The sequence below is a fragment of the Trichosurus vulpecula genome, chromosome 4, assembly GCF_011100635.1.
Source record: "Trichosurus vulpecula isolate mTriVul1 chromosome 4, mTriVul1.pri, whole genome shotgun sequence".
In the NCBI taxonomy this organism is placed as follows: Eukaryota; Metazoa; Chordata; class Mammalia; order Diprotodontia; family Phalangeridae; genus Trichosurus; species Trichosurus vulpecula.
The window spans coordinates 36,761,592-36,778,839 of record NC_050576.1 but is presented as its reverse complement, the minus strand read 5'-3'; the positions used below and the strand labels follow the sequence as shown (position 1 = coordinate 36,778,839).

At 46.5% G+C, this 17,248-nt stretch overlaps 1 protein-coding gene across 2 annotated transcripts in view; it reads left to right on the top strand.

Moving 5' to 3' along the window:
- Positions 1-16,620, top strand: part of RPAP2 (RNA polymerase II associated protein 2) — an 89,111-nt gene extending 72,491 nt beyond the window's left edge. Inside the window, exons 12-13 of one of the 2 annotated variants that reach the window (XM_036754756.1) lie at positions 7,549-7,698; positions 16,210-16,620. In XM_036754756.1, the coding sequence (XP_036610651.1) occupies positions 7,549-7,698; position 16,210 (151 nt within the window). In that variant the 3' untranslated portion in view covers positions 16,211-16,620. Of the gene's footprint in view, positions 1-7,548; positions 7,699-8,661; positions 11,169-16,209 lie in introns of those variants that run through there. The other variant, XM_036754755.1, reaches the window with a different exon arrangement.
- The last annotated feature ends 628 nt before the right edge of the window (positions 16,621-17,248 follow it).

Below are 17,248 nucleotides of genomic sequence, written 5' to 3'. Positions count from 1 at the left end.
CCGCTGTCTTCCTAGTCCTCCATGCTTAAAACCTTGGTGTCCTGTTTGATTCTTCCTTCTCCTCCCTACATCCAGCAAGTTACTGAGTTCCATCCATCATAGCTGCATATTCTTTTACAATTCATAGGTCTCCACATAAATGAGGCCTTCCACACCTCTCCCTTCTGCTACTGCAGCTACCTCTTGTCTCCACTGTCTTCCCACCTCCAATCTCTTTATACAACTTTGCCAGATTCAGGTTCTCATAGAGGGATCTGAGCACATCCCTTTGAGGATCTCTGCAGAACTTTCACCCTCAGCTACCCAATAGACTCATCCTTCTGATCTCAGTGTTCAGAGTTCTGTAGTACCCAGCCCCAGTCCACCTGCTCAGCCCTTTCTCATACTACTCCCCAGACAAATTGAGGGGCTCGTTGTTCCCCTGATATAAGCCATGCTTCCTTGCTGCTTTATCCTGCCCTCTGCTATTGCCTGCGTATGTGGAGTGAATGTCCTCTTCCCCATTTGTTCCCATTAAAATCCTCCTCATCCTTCAGAGCCCAACTCAAATGCTATCTCTCCCTTGAAGTCTGCCTTTATTCTCCTTCCTCCTTCTGTGCAGAGGAGCACATCTCTCCCTTCTCTGAACTCTTAGCTTTGGATTGCTTTTCTACACTTAGACACTCTGTATTACACTTAGTGTAATATATTACACCAGGGCTGTCCAAAGTGTGACCCACAGTACTATCTTATGCAGCATACCTGTGTTTACTACAGGCATGTAAATTGATATAAATGCTTTAACTAAAGCATTTGTGTTGATTTCTGTGCTTGTGGTGGATACAGGTGGGCCTCATGGGGGCGCATGGCTAATATATTAATTTATGGTATACATTTTTGTGCTCTAGCCTTATCAGTCTAATAAGATTGAATGCTCCTGGAGAGTGGTGACCAGGTCTCATTTGTGTTTATACTATAGGGCAGTGCCAGGCAGAGAGGCCCTTGGTAAATGTTTGAATATATTTAAATTGAATAAAATATGACCATGTTAGCCTCAGGGAGGAAGCAACCTCCCAAGTCCTGGTCACTGCTCCAGGGTTCCCTCTGCAGGTTGAGAAGTGAGAAGTGTATTAGACCTTCACATAGTTGGCAAAGAGTCATCACACCAGATCGCTGCTGGCCAGGGTCAGTGCAGATAGCCATGTGGCCTCAGTCCTGGATATGTGGGAGAGCAGCAAGCAGATAAGAAAACAGAACCTCAGAATCCAGCAGGCAGCTGGGTCAGGGGCTAATGGCATTTTAGAGCTTGAAGAACCCTCTGGAGATCCAGTACAAACCCCTGCTTTTATAGGTTAGAAAGTAAAACACACACACACACACACACACACACACACACACACACACACAATGTGGTACAGGTCGTCCAAGTATCAAATGCTAAAGCCCATCTGCCTCACCCATATAAAACCCTTCCTTTGATTGTTAAGGAGGCTGGCTTGCATGGTTGCTCTGAGGGGGGTGGGGGGCACAGAATGGGAATTGTTTTCTCAAGGGAATTCCATACAAGGCAGTTTGATGCAATGAAAAAGAACTGTGCATTTGGAGTCGGAGGACTATGTATGTCTAAATAAGCAAGTGGAGAAATCAGGAAAGATGGCATCAAGGACCTGGCTTCCAGTCCCTTTTCTGCTGCTCATTCCCCAGGTCACTTCTCTGAGGCTCAGGATCCTCAGCTGGAAAAGGAGGGGATTAGATGAGGTGCCCTCAGAGATCTCTTCCATTTCGGAATCATTTATCCTGTGATTTGCAAGTAACTGTGGTGGTGGGGGGCAGGGAGGAAATCTTAGTGTGTCCCCCAGTCTGGAATTCTGTGTTGCATCTTTCGGCGCTTCAGGCACCCTTCTTTGTATCCGTGCCCCAGTGACCATGGCAGACACTCACTGTGCTCTGGGGCTGCTAGACCACAACCGTGCAGGGCCTTTAGAGTGTTACACCTGGGCTGTCAAAATCCTGCCTCAGTGACCCGAGACTAAGTGTTCATTAAGGATACCTTGAAATACTAAATGTTCCCTGGGCTAAAGTGCTACAATAAATCTTTTGGATGTTAAGTCTCAGACTGGACATTTTAGATACTCCCTAAATAGCCACTGAACGTATACTGGCACATAAGCAGAGCAGAGTGGAAAAGAGTGTGGCCTGAGTTCGAGTCAGGCGTTTGTGAGCAAGTCACAGAACGTTCAGGGCCATGTACAACTGTACATTGTGGAATGGATGCTGACCATTGGTAGAGCAAGTGCTACTCTAGGTGATTCTTATACCAACAGCAGCACAGGTACAGCAGGAAAAATTTAATAAACTAATGTCTAAATGTATGTAGGCACATGCATCAAATTCATGGTGAAGCACCTTTCTTCGTCCTTTAAATAGGCACTCAAAATAGGCACATGAACAATTTAATTCAACAAATGTTTATTAAGTGCCTTTGTGTACAAGGGGCTGAGGATGCGAAGACAAGACTTAAAAACCAGTCATTGCCCTCAAGAAGCTGCCATTCTATTGGTCCAGGGGGAGGGAGTGGGTAGGAGATAGGGAATCTTCAGTGCACACAGATTAGTGTAATGTCAGGTACGGAGTAATTCAGGGTAAAAGAGAATTTAACAATTCATTAGGTATATACATATATACACACACAAACATATTCTGGGACATATACATACTGACCATCATTTCAAAGCTCAAAACAAAAAAAACCAGGCTTTTACTTTATAAGAAATCCAGCAGTATGTTTTAATCTGCATCTTGATAAATGCCAAGGCTTTTCCTCCACCCTGGCCAAATCAGATTGGACTAATTAAATTTTATGAACCTCTTTCCAGTTTGCTTTTATCATGTAGACCTAAGTAGTCACTTTTTATAAACATGACTTTGTGGAAATTCAGTAAAGATAAGACCATTTCCCAGGAATAAGCACCAAACAATGTAAGGAACTTAGAAGGCCCTGCATCTTTGTTTAGTAAGAGAGTGAATAACTTCACCTTTAGTGGCCTCTATAATGGAGACTATCAATACTGTATCTTTGGGAGAGGCTGTGAGATCTTAAAGTGACTGTTTAACTTTAAGGAATCATCTTGAAGATCCTGTTTTCCTGTCTGGTCTGGAGAGAGAGACTGAGAAAAAAAGAAGGTCTGTTCCTCCTTAGAGAACTGTTTTAACCCTTATCTTGACTAAAGAGTGAAGATAATTCTTGAAGGGAGCCTTTACTTGTTATCTTGGGGTAACTGAATGGTGGGACTATATCATGTAAGTGAGAAGAGTATGGTCAAAGGTGACCATGGCTGTGATCTTTCTTGAAGCTTTGTCATTGTAAATAGTTTGTTATTATTGGTCACCTTGTTGATAAATCGTATGCCAATAACTTTAGATAAGCCTAAGAGATTTGAAATGTAATGAACAAGCACTGTGTGCTAGACCCTGGGGGAAATAGTAGGCAACCAGGTGGCGCCATAATGCACAGAGTGCTGGGCCTAGAGTCAGTAAGACCAGGGTTCAGACTTGGCCTCAGACACTCTCTGTGTGACCCTAGACAAGTCACTTATCTGTTGTGTTTCAGTTCCCTCATCTATAGAATAAGGATAATAATAGCATGTGCCTCCTAGAGTTGTTGTGAGGGTCAGATGTGATGGTTGTAAAGCACTTTACAAACCTTAAAGAACTACATAAAGACACCTCAAGGACATTGCACTCTGACAGGGGAGATGCACACACAGAAGCTGGAAGGAAAGGCTTCCTTCAGAAGGTGGCATTGGTGTGGAGCCTTGGAAAGAGGTTTCTCTGGTTTACTAAACAAGTAATATTTAACAAGCTAGGATGGGCATTCTGAGCTCGTTAATTGAGAGAGAAATTGCCATTTCATTCACTGGTGAGAGAATATACAAACATACCCCCACACTCCCCTAGGACACAAGTGATGAGAATGAATATGGCAGAGTCAGGTAGAAGGTGTGACTCACATCTGGGGGCCATGCGCCATGGTAGCCCCTGAGGACACAGATTCAATGAATGAAACAATCCCTATTTTCAAGGAGTAGGGATTACATTTTAAGAAGGTGGAGGGAAACAGCAAAGACATCTGTAAGTATATACAGAGTAAAATATGAAATTAATAAATGCAAAGTAGTTCAGTACAAGGTAGGTTCAGGGAAGGGGCACTAGGAGGTGGGAGATCAGGAAAGACTTCCTGTATGAGGTAGTCCCGATGTTGCATCTCAGAGGGAGAGGGGGCTTCTTTGAGGCCAAGGTGAGGAAAGGATTCCATCCTGTGCCCTGGGGATGGCCAGTGCAAAATCTTAGAGACCAGAGGTGGGGTGTATTATGTGAGCACCAGAGAAGGACAAGGTGAAGGAAGGTAGGAAACATCCAAAGAGGCTGAAAGATAGGTTGGAGCCAGGTTGTACAAGTCTTTAAAATCTGAACAGGGAAGATTATGTTTTATCCTGGGACAACAGGGAGCCAATGGAGTTTATTGTGTAAAGGAGTGAGTGATGTGGTCAGATCTGGGCTTAAGGAAAATCACTTTAGGAGAGTGGTGGATGAACTGGCATGGGAAGAGACTTGGGCAGGGAAAGCAATTAGGAAGCCATTGCAATAGGAGCTATGTGTTCTAGCAGTTTAGCTGGGAAGCAGAAAAGAGACTACAGTTTGAGAAGTCAGGATCTAGTGAAGATTTTTTGAGGATGAAGGAGGCTTAGGTGTGTTTGAAGGCAATAGGGAAGGAACCAATAGACAGAAAACTCCAAGTAAGTGACTGTCCCTCCCCTGTCTCATGACCCTGTAGCAGGTATAAAAGTATGAGTGAAAGAATCTGGGAAATACAGGGTGTTGATAAAAGCCTTATAAAACCTGACATCTGAGTTATTTTGGCTGTGTGTGTGATAGAAGCAAACTACGAATTGTATAGTAAAGTATAATTCCTACCTGGCTAATATAACAGCTCAGAACCTCAGATTTCCATGTAGTTGTCATCTTGTTGATTCAGCTTTTTTGATTTTGCACTGCTGAGTGTTTTCTCCATTTTCTGCCAGGTGATTTTGAGAACTGCATTTATGATCCCAGTTCTTTAGTTGTGCCTAAGAATGTGGTTTTGAGGAGTGAAAACAAATACTATGGGATTGCCTCACAAAAAGTAGCTCAGTGGGGACTGGTTGGATTTGAACAGCTGGGATTTCTTGAGCTGCTTGTAATTTGCTCTTTGTTTTAAAGACCTAAAAAACCGAGATTGCAAGAGAAAATGGGGGAAAATGGAAATCTCGTTGATTAGCAACTTTTCTGGAGTCAACATTATGCAGTCCTAATTAGGAGCATCCTTGACTCCAGCAACAGCAGCAGGCAGGAAATCCTGGCTCCTGGAGGCTAGAATTGTCAAGGACTGAAGACTGGGTGCAGATTTCTCCAGGCCCCACGCTGATGTTGCTGTCTTCAAGCACGTTTACACACCTCAGCCCTTCCTTCTCCCTGCCAGCCACTTGCCATCATGTTCTCTGAAGCAGTTCTGAAACATTCGGCCCTCTCTACTTGAGCCCATGCAAGAGCTCAGCGCCCAAAGCAGCCGCCCTCTGACGTGGGTTAACCTGTTGCTAATGCAGATTGCTCATACTCTAGGAGCGAACCTCTGTGCACCAGCAGGCAGTAAGAATTTTTAGCAGATTTCTCTGGAAATTTATACACTCTTCCTCCTGTGTAATGATTGGCCGAATGTGGGTCTACATTTGATTTACCGAGCCCAGAGCTGACTTAGGGATGTTCTATCATTTTCTCACGTGTTGAATGTTGATATTAAATTTGAACACACAGAATTGTTATTTATCATCATTTTAGCCCCGTAGGACCAGTTTTCTGTGAAAGTTAACTCTCTTTAACATGCTGAATTCTCCTATGCCCAATTTTTGGGGTTTTTTTTTTTAAGAGGAGCTTTTGTAAAAGCATTATAATACTGTCTGGTTGTTAAGAGGCTACATGGGTAGTGGAGAGAGGGCCTACCTGGGAACCTGGAAAAGCTGTGTTCTAGTCCCATCCCTGACACACCCAAGTGAGACAGTCACCAAACCTGCTGTCTCATTGATCTGGTATATAATATCTTGTTTGTACACAGTTGTCTTATGTTGGCTCCTCATTAGACCGTAGGCTCCTTGAGAGCAAGGGTTGCTTTTTTGTTTTGCCTTTCTTTGTGTATCTCAGGGTCTGACACATAGTAGGTGCTTAGGAAATGCTTGCTGACTTATGTTTACTCTTGAGTATATTACTGAACCAGTTTTCGGAAAGGCTGCTCAACAGCAGCGATTCATCGAGCAACTTTGTCATTCCCTAAAGCCTTGATATCCTTCCTCTGCCCCACCCTCACCCCTCACCAAGGGGCAGAAGGGAAGGTAGAAAAAGACTGGCAGGCAGGTGCCTCCAAGCCACAGCTTCTTCCTCCCCTTTGAAGATGCCTCTGTGCATTTAGATGCCACTGCTGCCTGGTAGTATAGCCCACGGGAAGCCGTGATTGATGGGTTGGGGACCCTTGCCTGGCAGGTGGGGGTTCTAAAAGCCTTTAGGGAATGCCTATAGACAGAGCTGCTGATGGGGTTGAAATTTGAGTCTGATATTGGTTCCCTTCTGCTCTCCCTGGTTGCTTGAGCAGAAAGCCAAGAGAACGGCAGGAGGGGTAGGTAGAGGGCAGAAAGTATAGGACGATGGGAGCAGGGCCTCTGGTGCCTTTTCATTTCAGTTGTGTTTGTCACATGGTGAGTTTGTAGCTCCTGCTTTCTGACTGGGGCAGCTGAGGGCAGTTTCATAGAAAAAAGAAAAACCAAGGGTAAGAAATGGGTATTTCCTTCCAGAGTCCCTAAAGCAGCATGTGCTGTGCTCGGCCTGCCCGTCAGCATTACTGATGTACGGCTTCTAAAAGTTCGCTTATTCATATTTGATGTGCCCAGTGGCAGTGGCTGAAGTTAAGTAATCATTTACAAGGGTTTTGTGGGAAATATGTCAGTATTTGGAAAATCTCAGATCAGATCGTCTGCTCTAGAGAAGCTTGCCAGGAACGTGATTTGCAGAGGCTTTTTGAAACCTGCTGTCCAGTGGGACCGAGCACAAGCTAATGAAAACGATGTTCTTTTGTTCTTCAGTCTTCACAGTAATTAAATAGCTGTTCCATTAGTTAGACAACAGGCCTGGAGCTTTTCTTCTGTTCCTGGAGCCCCTTCTTCCTTCTACTTGGTTTGGAGTCATAAGCTGATCTTGGCATCCTGCCGCTACTCCTCCTTTTTTGAGACTCTTTCTCCACCTTCATCAGTGTTACAGATGTTTAAAATAGAAGTTTCTTAGTAATCCTCACAAAATCCTGTTGAGCGCATTCAGAGCAGGTGCCAACGGCCTCAGCTTACACAAGGGCAAAGTGGGCCTGGAAGCTTTCGATCAAAGCAGGGCAGAAACAGGGACCCTCCCCCGCTGGGCCCCCACCCCAGCTCAGGAGCTGCAGACATGCCTCCCCTCCCGTCCAGACCCAGACCCTCTGTGCTCTGCTTGCAGGTTGTCCCAGACGATCCTGATGCAGAAGCGTTCCCAGAAAAATGCCGTGTATACGCAGTTTATAGCCACGTTACTTGAAGAGTTACATTTCAAGAATGAAGACCTTGAAAGGTTAACCAGGATATTTACAGCTAACTGTTTACCAGATTGGTAAGTTGTCACCCTCTGCTCCTCCCCTTGCCCCTGCCACCCCCGTCACCCCCACCCCCACCCACCAGTTTGGAGCCCTTGAACCATAAATACAAATCCCCAAAAGTCAACCCAAGAGGTCACAGGGCTGCACTTTCTGTCCCCTTCTTGTTCCTGCCCTGCCTGCTGCTCCTTTTCTCAGGGCTGCAGCAGCAGCAGTCAGGACACCTCCCATCATTCCTCCTTATAAACTTCAAAGTGGGGCCCATGAGCGCCATTTATTCCCCCACCCCTGGCTTTCCCAGTTCCCAGCTGGGAAGTTTCCCACCGGGAAGTGGGAACTAACACAGCCTCAGAACCAGTCCTGCCCAGGAGAGAGCATTCTCCTCCCCAGAGGCTTAGGAGCCTCGCTGGATTTATTGCATGGCCATCTGACCTGTCCCTGTCCTGGGGAGGTGCCGTGCATGTCACTCCAGGCTTTTCTCAAAGTAGAAAATGTCTTTATTTCTAACAGAAAATTTGAGATACACCTAAAGTACACAGTCTATAAAATGCACAGTGTTCTAGCATAAGCTTTGTTGGGTCTTTGTTGCTTTTGTGTATGTCAAAGTCACAGCATAACAGGTTTGTGGGCAGGAAAGCTTCAAGCTGTCCAGGTCATTAGGAGGATGAGTACTGGGCTACATGGCCCCAGTGACAGTTCTGCTGGCCAAGGCGCATCCTGGGTGAGGGTCTGAAGGAACTGGGAGCCCCTTGTGTTTGCAGCCTCCCAACTCTCTGACCTTGGGGACACACGGGAAGCATCAGGTGCCCCTGAACCAGTTGACCAAGTTCACTCTCTTCCCTCCTGCCCTTTCTGAACCCCAGCCTCCTACCCAACCTTTTCCCTGTGGTTCCTGTTTTAGGGACTTGGGAGCAGTTGTTTTAAGTATTTAATACTTCTCTTACATGCTTATCTGTGTTCTTTACATTCTGCCATAATAGCAAGCTTGCCTCGTGTTAGACTAAAGACTGCCAAGCAGCTCCCATGGAAAGCATTCTGAAGCCTTCTCTCTGGGGCCTTCATCTAGCTTCATGGACTTAGTCCGAGGAGAGACAGCAGAAGAGGGACCTTGCTTCCTTCTCCCAGGTTGGGCATGTCATCATTTAGGGAGACTGCAGCTTTTATTTCCGTAATTAAAGTTCAAGTCTCAGTATCCAAATCGGAGCGAGTGCCTGAGAAGACATTCATGGGCCTGGGTTGTCTGGGTTCGTTCCAGCCCCAATCACAGGTGACTGACGGGATGGGGGATTGCATCCCTGCTCTGAGCCACACTCACCAATTAACTGGCATGCAATAAACCAAGTGTCAATAAAGGGAGTTTTCACAGGAAGCTGCCTTGGCACTCTCCCCATCACTCTTAGAAAAGCTATGACTCATGAGTTTGCAGAGGATGCAGCAGCCCAAAGTCAAGCCTGAAGCCTTTTCCTAGAGTTCAGGAAACCTGAAATTGTCTTAAATTTTCAAGAAAATCATTTTCTAGAAATGAGGTTGCCTCATCAAATGGCACATATCAGACATGATGCCAGATCTACGGGGTGCTGTGAGGTTTGTGTTGTTGTTCGGTTGTATCCACACTTCATGACCTCATGGACAGGGTTTTCTTGGCAAAGATACTGGACTGGTTTGCCATGTCCTTCTCCAGTGGATTAAATCAAACAGAGGTTAAGTGACTTGCCCAGGGTCACACTGTTGGTAAGTATGAGGCCTGATTTGTGACTCCAGGCCTAGCGCTCTATCTACGGAGACATCTAGCTGCGCTTCTTGCCATCAGATTGCCCTAAGTAAGCCTGGAGAGGCTAGACAGACAGTGGAGGGCCGAGGGGCCCAGCAGCGGTAACCTGCAGAACTTCATCTTCTGACCCCCTGCTGGTTTCTGGAGGCATCTCTGAATAATCTGAAATTGGCAGAAGGCAAGGAGCCATTGTGGAAATGAGCTTCCACCAGAAGGCCCAGACTGGGCATTAGGAGACCGCTCTGGTCCTGATTCTTCTGTTTGTCCACTTGGTGATCTTGAGCTAGTAACTCACCTTCCTCATCTGCAGAAAGGGGTGGTGAGGCGATCTCATCATGGAAGCCTCTGGCCCCCTCACTCCTCCACCCTAGAGCCTTGGAATGTTTGCGATGTCGGCAGAACAGGACATGCTCACTCTCCAGCACGGGTCTCTGGACTCCAGCTTCAGGCTTTCTTCATTCAGGACCCCTGAAATGCCTTTGTTTGATCACAGCATTTTATCACTCCGTCTTTCCCTAACCTCTGTGACCCCTTGGTCTTGTTTTTTTGTCCTCTCCGTCCCTCAGCTCTTCCACAGGCCATGGCTGCCCTGGCTGGCCCACTCTCTCCTGGCCCTCCTCCTGGCTCTCAAACTGCCCCTCCTTAGTCCCCTCTGTTGGATCTTCATCCTTGCCATACCCAAGGGCCTGCGCTGGAGCTTCTTCTCTTTTTAATCTCTCTGGCATGGGCGTGTCATCTGCTCCCATGATATATATTTATACACACACATACATACTGGTTTCTCTCTAGGTAGAGATACAGACATCCACAGACACACGCACGTATACGTGTGTGTGTGTGTGTGTGTGTGTGTGTGTGTGTGTGTAAATGTACCACTATCGTCCCAGTCCCAGGTTCACAACCTTGGTGCAGTATCCTTTGCCCTCAGTCACACTCAGCCCATGGAACCAGTCTTCGTCAGATCTTTGTCTCTAACTCCACAGTATCTCATATAGGTCCCCTTCTCTCACACAACCACCCCCTAGCATAGGCTCTTGTCATCATCTCCCTGCTTCAAGTCTGTCCCCACTCCATTTCATCCTTTGCCAAAGTGATTTTCCTACATTTCAAGTCTGACCATGTCACTCCCTCACTCTGTAAACGTCATTGGCTGCCTGTTACCTCCAGGATCCAATATAAAATCCTCTGACATTTAAAACTTCACAGCCTGGCCCTTTTCCACCTTCCAGTCTTCTTAAACGTCATAATGCAGTCACACTGACCCCACTTGCTACTCCTAGCACACAATACTCCCAAACACATGCTTTTTCATGGTCTGTCCCCCTCAGGCCGGGAATTCTCCTCCCCTTCACTTTCACCTCCTGGCTGTCCTGTTCTTCAAGGCTCACGTCCCACCTTCTGCCTTTCCTAGACCCTCCCACTGCTAGTGCCTTCCCTCTGAGAAGGAGCTACACTGTGTATATCTTGTATGTACATAGTTATTTGCATATTGTCACCCTACTAGAATATGTGCTTCCTGAAGTCAAGGACAGTGATTTTTTAATTTCTTTGTAACCCTGGTGTTTAGAACAGGCCCTGGCATACAAAAGTGTTTAATAAATGCTTGTTGATTGACCAGCTGGTTTACTGACTACAACCCCAGAGCACACATATAAATAGCATCTGTAATACTTAATGCAGGCCAGTTTATTAAATGAATTAATAAAGGAGTGAAATAAAAAATTCCTTTTGGTCTTTATCATTAAGCCACCACTAAAAAAAAAAAAGAACATAGTTTTGTTATGCCAACCCATTTAAATATTATGCTTCATTTACAAGGAATATTGAGAATGTAGTCAAAGGTTTTAGTGGCTAATTAAAATGAAAAGAGTAAAGAATTTTTTAAAAGGAAGAAATAAATGCTGTTAAAGCCTGAGACTGCAGATACACCCCCTCCCTAAAATCTGTGGTCATCTGAAATTCTAGCTTAAAATACCTTTGGACCACTGGGAAGGAGTCAGATCCAAGACTCACCGACATTTTTGATGGGAAAGGGAGCTTACTGACAACCCCACTTGGCTCCTCATGGCTGGTAAAATAACATTGCCTAGAGTCTTATAAATCTAATCAAAAAGGACTTTAAAAGAAAGGAAAGAGAAATTTGCCTATTTAGCAGCCTAGATACTCTTCAAAAGTAGCCATGCCATAGGGGAACAGTAGCACAGAAGACCAGTAATTCTTAGAAGGCAAAACTGAAGACTGAAGCCACGAGTAAAATCATGGGCTCAGGTGTCTGACTACAACTATACAAAATATCGATAATGACCAAGTGATTTGGAGAAGCTAAAGTAAAGTGCCAACCTAGACATCCCTAAGACTAGGTTATGGACTTAGAAAAGTATACTTTATTTACTCATAAGAAATAGAAAAAACCTTAGCTAAGGGGGGTGGGAACAGATTTAGATTAGACATAAGGAAGGTACACAAATGTCAGGAAATCCAGGCATCAGCTCAGGGAAGAAGGGACAGATAGAAGCAGTATTCCCGAAGGGTTCAGAAGTAGGAACCAGCTACGCTTGGTGGGCTAAGGTAACGACAGCTAGTGCTTTATTTAAAAAGTGATCTTTATTCAGTCTTCACCAATCTGCAAAGAACTATACGTATTTCTCCATTTGATAAATCAGGAAGCAGGGTTGGAGGTGATTTTCCTGTGGTCACGCACCCACTAAAATCAAGAGGCAAGATTCAAACCCAGGTCATTGCGACTCCAATCCCAGCACTCTGCTGGTGGTGCCACAATGCCTTATTGAGATGGGGCCTGAATTATCTGGATGTTTTCTGGAGCTTTTTCCAGCTTGCCTTAATGAGGCTTGGTGGTGTGAAAGCAGCAAGGGAAATTGCGATTCTTGACCAATGCCATCGCCGTAGAGCTGCGGAGACCATCTAGTCAAAATCTCACTTGGCAGATGAGGAAACTGAGACCCAGGAATGTCACAGATAGGAAGCTTTAGAAGGAACATTTGAACCTAGACAGGAGTGGTGAACCCGCGGCCTTGAAGCCCTCTAGGGTCCTTGGGTACAGCCTTTGGGCTGAATCCTTTTATTAAGGGGATTTGTTCTGTGGAGTTTAGATTCAGTCAAAGGGCCATACTTGAGGACCTAGAGGGCCACATATGGCCTTGAGGCCACAGGTTCCCCACCCATGGCCTCTGCTCTTTGACCCCTGAGCCTGAAGCCTATCCACTGTGCCAAGGAATTGCTGCTTGCTGAAGCTAGCATGTTGGGAAGTGACCTCTCTATCTTAGTTGTGTTAGAGGAGAAGAAAATGCAACAAGTACCAGAGGTGAAAGCAGAGGCAAATACTAGAGAATGAAAACCATGGTGGTCTGAGAGTCGCATCCGGAGAGCCAATGCTGAGAAGGAGCCACACTTGGCGAGGGATGCTAAGGATGACAAAAGGCTTGGAGTCCATTTTGTTTCAGCCTTTTAGAAGGGGGAGCGAGGCAGGCCAAGGGAGGGATTGGGCCACTGCTGCTGCTTTGGGATGGGGTGAAGAGAACGAAATGATTCTGATCCATGGTGAAGAGATAGCAGAGCTATTGGGCTGTTGTCTGCTTTCTGTTTTCTCTGCCAAGGAGAATAATGTATACTGGAAAGGAAAGAGCAAAAATGACTAATAGGCAGCTGAAACCCAAGAGCAGTGGGTTCCCTAACTGCCCTTGGTAAGTTCAAGTCTCCAGGCCCAGATGAACCACACCCTGGTGACTTGAAGAAATGAGGAGTCTATCGGTTAACCTCTGGTGCCTTGGACAGTGAAAATGTTAACTTCCAACCAAGGGAAGGTGTGGAGATGACAGATGAGTTAACAAAACTGGAGAATGTGGGACCGTGATTGAATCCCCTTGGGGAATTCTACCTAATAGAAAGACCATTGATCTGTGTTGTGAGCTCAGCTTGGCCACTTACCACCTGGGTAACCTTGCTCAAATCACATGACTTCCCCTTGAAGGTCTCAACTATGTCTCAAGTCTGAGGATCTGGAAAAGGAAGTCCTGACCCTAAAGAGACAGCATTCCATAGTGAACTCCTTGAGAGCAGGGACTTTTTCCTATTTGTATCTCCAGCACTTAGCAAAGTGCCTGATACACAGTAGACACTTAGAAAATGTCTGCTGACTCTGATACGCCTCTGAGCATGGCTTCACCAAACAGCAGCTGTAGCAGGGCTAATGTTTTCACCTTTTAACAAGAATTCTAGAGTAGCCGAGCAGACAGTGTGGATTCGCCTCCTTCAGCAGAGCCTTTCATAGGGTCCCTCGAGCCATACTTACAGAGAAAAGGGAAAGTGACGTGGGCTGGGCAGTAGCACAGACAGAGCTTATTGGATGGCCAGACCCAAATAGTGACGAGTATTTAATCTAGAACATCTCAGTTCCCTCCTCTGTGAAATAAGGTGCTTGGGTTGGATGGCTTCTGATCTCCCTTCCAGCTCCAGCTTCTGGAGACTGAATTCAGAAGGAGGCCCCCAGCGGAGTGCCCCAAGGATTCAGGCTTGGCCCTGGGCCACTGACATTTTTTATCAGCTGTTTGGATAGATGGCATTAGATTTGCAGAGTACCCCACCCCGGAAGGTATAGTCAGGATTCCAAAACATCTCGACAGGCTCCAGCGTTGGCCCAAAAGTGGACTAGGAGAGGTATAGGGGCTCCTGCTTGGGTTCAAAAGGTCAGCTTCACAAGTCTAAGGCAGGAGAGGCGTGTGGGCAGGCAGCAGTTCATCTGAAAAAAGATCAGAGACCTGGAGAGGATGGCAAGTTCAGTATGAATCAACAGGGTGATTTGGCCCCAAAACAAATTTAATCTTAGACTTGACTAAGAAAAGCAGGGTTCCGGAGCAGGAGGTGATGTGGTGAGATCATATCAAGAGTACTGTATTCAGTCAGTCACGAGCATTTATTAAGCATCCACTGTGTGCCAGAGACTGGGCCAAGCACTCTAACATAAAGAAACAAAAAAAGTCCCTGCCTTGGAGACACCATAGTCTAATGGGGAGACAACATAGAAATCACTGTGCAAACAAGCTGTAGCCAGGATAAGCTGGGAGCAGTCTCAGAGGGAGAGTGCTGGCATAAAGGGGGTGGGGGGGGGGAGGCTTCCTGCCCCAGACACTTGTAAGAAGCCAGGAGGCAGAGAAGGGAGATGTGGGATAGGGAAAATGTCTGGAGACCAGAGAGGAGGCCAGTGTGAGTGGATTGAAGGGACCCTGGGATTGGGGGCAGACGGGGTGGAGCTGATAAGTTGTGAGAGGATGGGAAAGGGGGCAAAAGCCAGAGGATTTTACATTTGATTCCAGAGGCGATAGGGAACCATTGGAGTTTCCTGAATAGGGAGGTGACATGGTCAGATTTCCACTTCAAGGAAATTATTTTGGCAGCCAAATGAAAGACAGACTGCAGAGAAAAAGGGAGGGAAGGGGAGAGAGAGAGAGAGAAAGAAGGGGAGACAGAGAGGAAGAGGGAAGGAGGGAGTGACAAGAGAGGGAGGGAGGGAGAGAGGGAAGGAGGAGTGAAGAGAGGGAGGGAGGCAAGAGAGGGAAGGAGGGAGGAGCAGAGGAAAGAAAGTAGTGTATATGAAAGATGTGAAGAACCTGACCATCTGACCACTGACTGAATGGGGGTGGGGGTGGGGTTGATAAAATAGTAAGGACACCTAAGTTTCAAGCCTGAGGGACTAGAAGGATGCAGTTACCCTCTATACTAATAAGGAAGTTGGGAAGATGGGGAAGATAATGAGTTCCTGAGTTTAAAAAGTCTACAGGAAAACCAGTTTGAAGGAGAAGGGGGAAAGGAACAAGCATTTATTAAGCACATACTATGGGCTTTGCAGGGTTAGGACTGGCCAAGTAGATTTTTAGACTCATCTGCATAGAGGAGAGAATTGAATCTATGGGAGCCACTTTTCAGAAAATGTGCCTGGCAGTTGAGCCATCCAGATGTTCACCTTTGGGAAGTTAGGGGTCGCCTCATCTCCCAAGTCTTCATGCAGAAATTCAATGGCCACTTGTCACTTATGTTGTCCAGGAGATTCTCTTTCAGTCATGGCTTGGACTAAATGGTTTCTTTAGTCCCTCCCAAGCCTGAGATTAAACACACTGGGCTGCCAAAGGGAATAGGCCGAGCCTTCTGCCTCTCCTCTCTTAGCAGGCCTCTGGTGAGGTGCACAGAATGTCCGTCATAGACGCAAACTAATTTTGCTGCATGCTTCCTTCAAAGGAGAGGGGGGCTGGCCTTGAGGGGAGACATGGCATTCAAGGCCTCCAACGATCTAGCTTCACCACCCTCTCTTCACCACTCCCTCTCCATCTCTGTAGTCCCTTCTCCCTGCAATGTCTCAGATTCCTTCCAAGCTCAGCCTAAGAGCCCCTCTCCACATGAGGCTGTGCTTGGTTCCTCCACTGCTAGTGACTCTCCCCACCAGGTTACCTTGTATTGATTTGGTGTATACATACACGTGCTCTCCTCCATAGAATATAAACTCCTCAATGGCAGGGACTGTTTCATTTTTGTCTTTGTATTCCTAGCACCTACAATAGTGTCTGGCACATAGTAGGGGCTTGATAAATAGGGGCTGATTGTTCGATGCAACATTGTCTAAGCTTTGTATCTCTGGGGCTTAATACTGCGCTCTGGGCACCCAGCAGCCTCTGCAAAATGGGAACGGATGGAGTGGCCAGGAGGAAACCTGTTTGATCCACTACTGTATCAATCTCTTTTGTTCCAGACTAAGAAACAGATCCAGCAGAGTTCGGTGACTGGTGGACCAGTTGGAGGGAGGATCCTGCTCTTTGCACTGAGCCAGCCTGGCGTCCCAGACGCAGACTTAGAGGCTCTCAGCTTGTCACAGAGGAAACTGAAGCCAGGAGAGCCTTGTGCAGCCAGATGGGAATTGGGAAAACTGCGTCTGCTAGTCTGAAAACCCAGACTTAAGCCTTTGCAATAAGAAAAGCTTGATTTTTCCTGAGAAAACAAGCCTTTCATGGATTCAAAAGTTTTCATTTTTCTTTGGCACTTTCAGCGTGACACGGCCCCTTGCACAACAACACGGTCTGCATTCTAAACTCAAACCTATCACCAGGATCCTTCTCCTTGTATGTCCCCTTGGGGCCTCCTCCTCCTCTTCCTCCTGCTGCCCCTCTTCTCCCTCCTCCTCCTCCACCTTCTCCTCTTCCACCTCCCCCCTCCTCTTCCCCTTCCTCCTCCTCCTTCTCCTCCTCCCCCCTTCTTCCTCCTCCTCCCCCTCTTCCTCCCCTCCCCACCCCCACACTCAATCTTCAAGGTGAGATTCCAGCTTCTCTCTTTCGAAGTCAGTTACTAGGGCCAAGGCCCTGCCAAGATTTGAGCAGCTGGTTCCCGACAAAGCTGGAGGAATTTAAAACCTGCTCTCTGGTGCAGTGACTTGTCCTGTAGCCTTAGGGGGAGGGGAACGGGAGGAGAAAGGAGAAAGACCCCTCTCTCCTCTCCTGGGTGCCCTTCTCCCCAGGAAGTGAGTCTTCCTTGGGAAAATTCTGCGTTTCGGTGGAGAGGTCCAGTGGCTTTCTGGAGAACTCTGAGCAGAGTGTGGGGGTCCCCCTGACCCTGACAAAGGTATAAACTAGGCTGCCCTTCCTGGAAGGCTGCAGGGCTAAAAAGCAATGGGTTTTACTTTTTCTTTCATTTTAGAATATTTCCTCAAACGAAGACTGTGCTTAGGATGGGTTGAAAAAAAATTTTTTAAGCTCCTCTACTTGCCCTGGACACATCTCACTTCCATTCCTATAAGG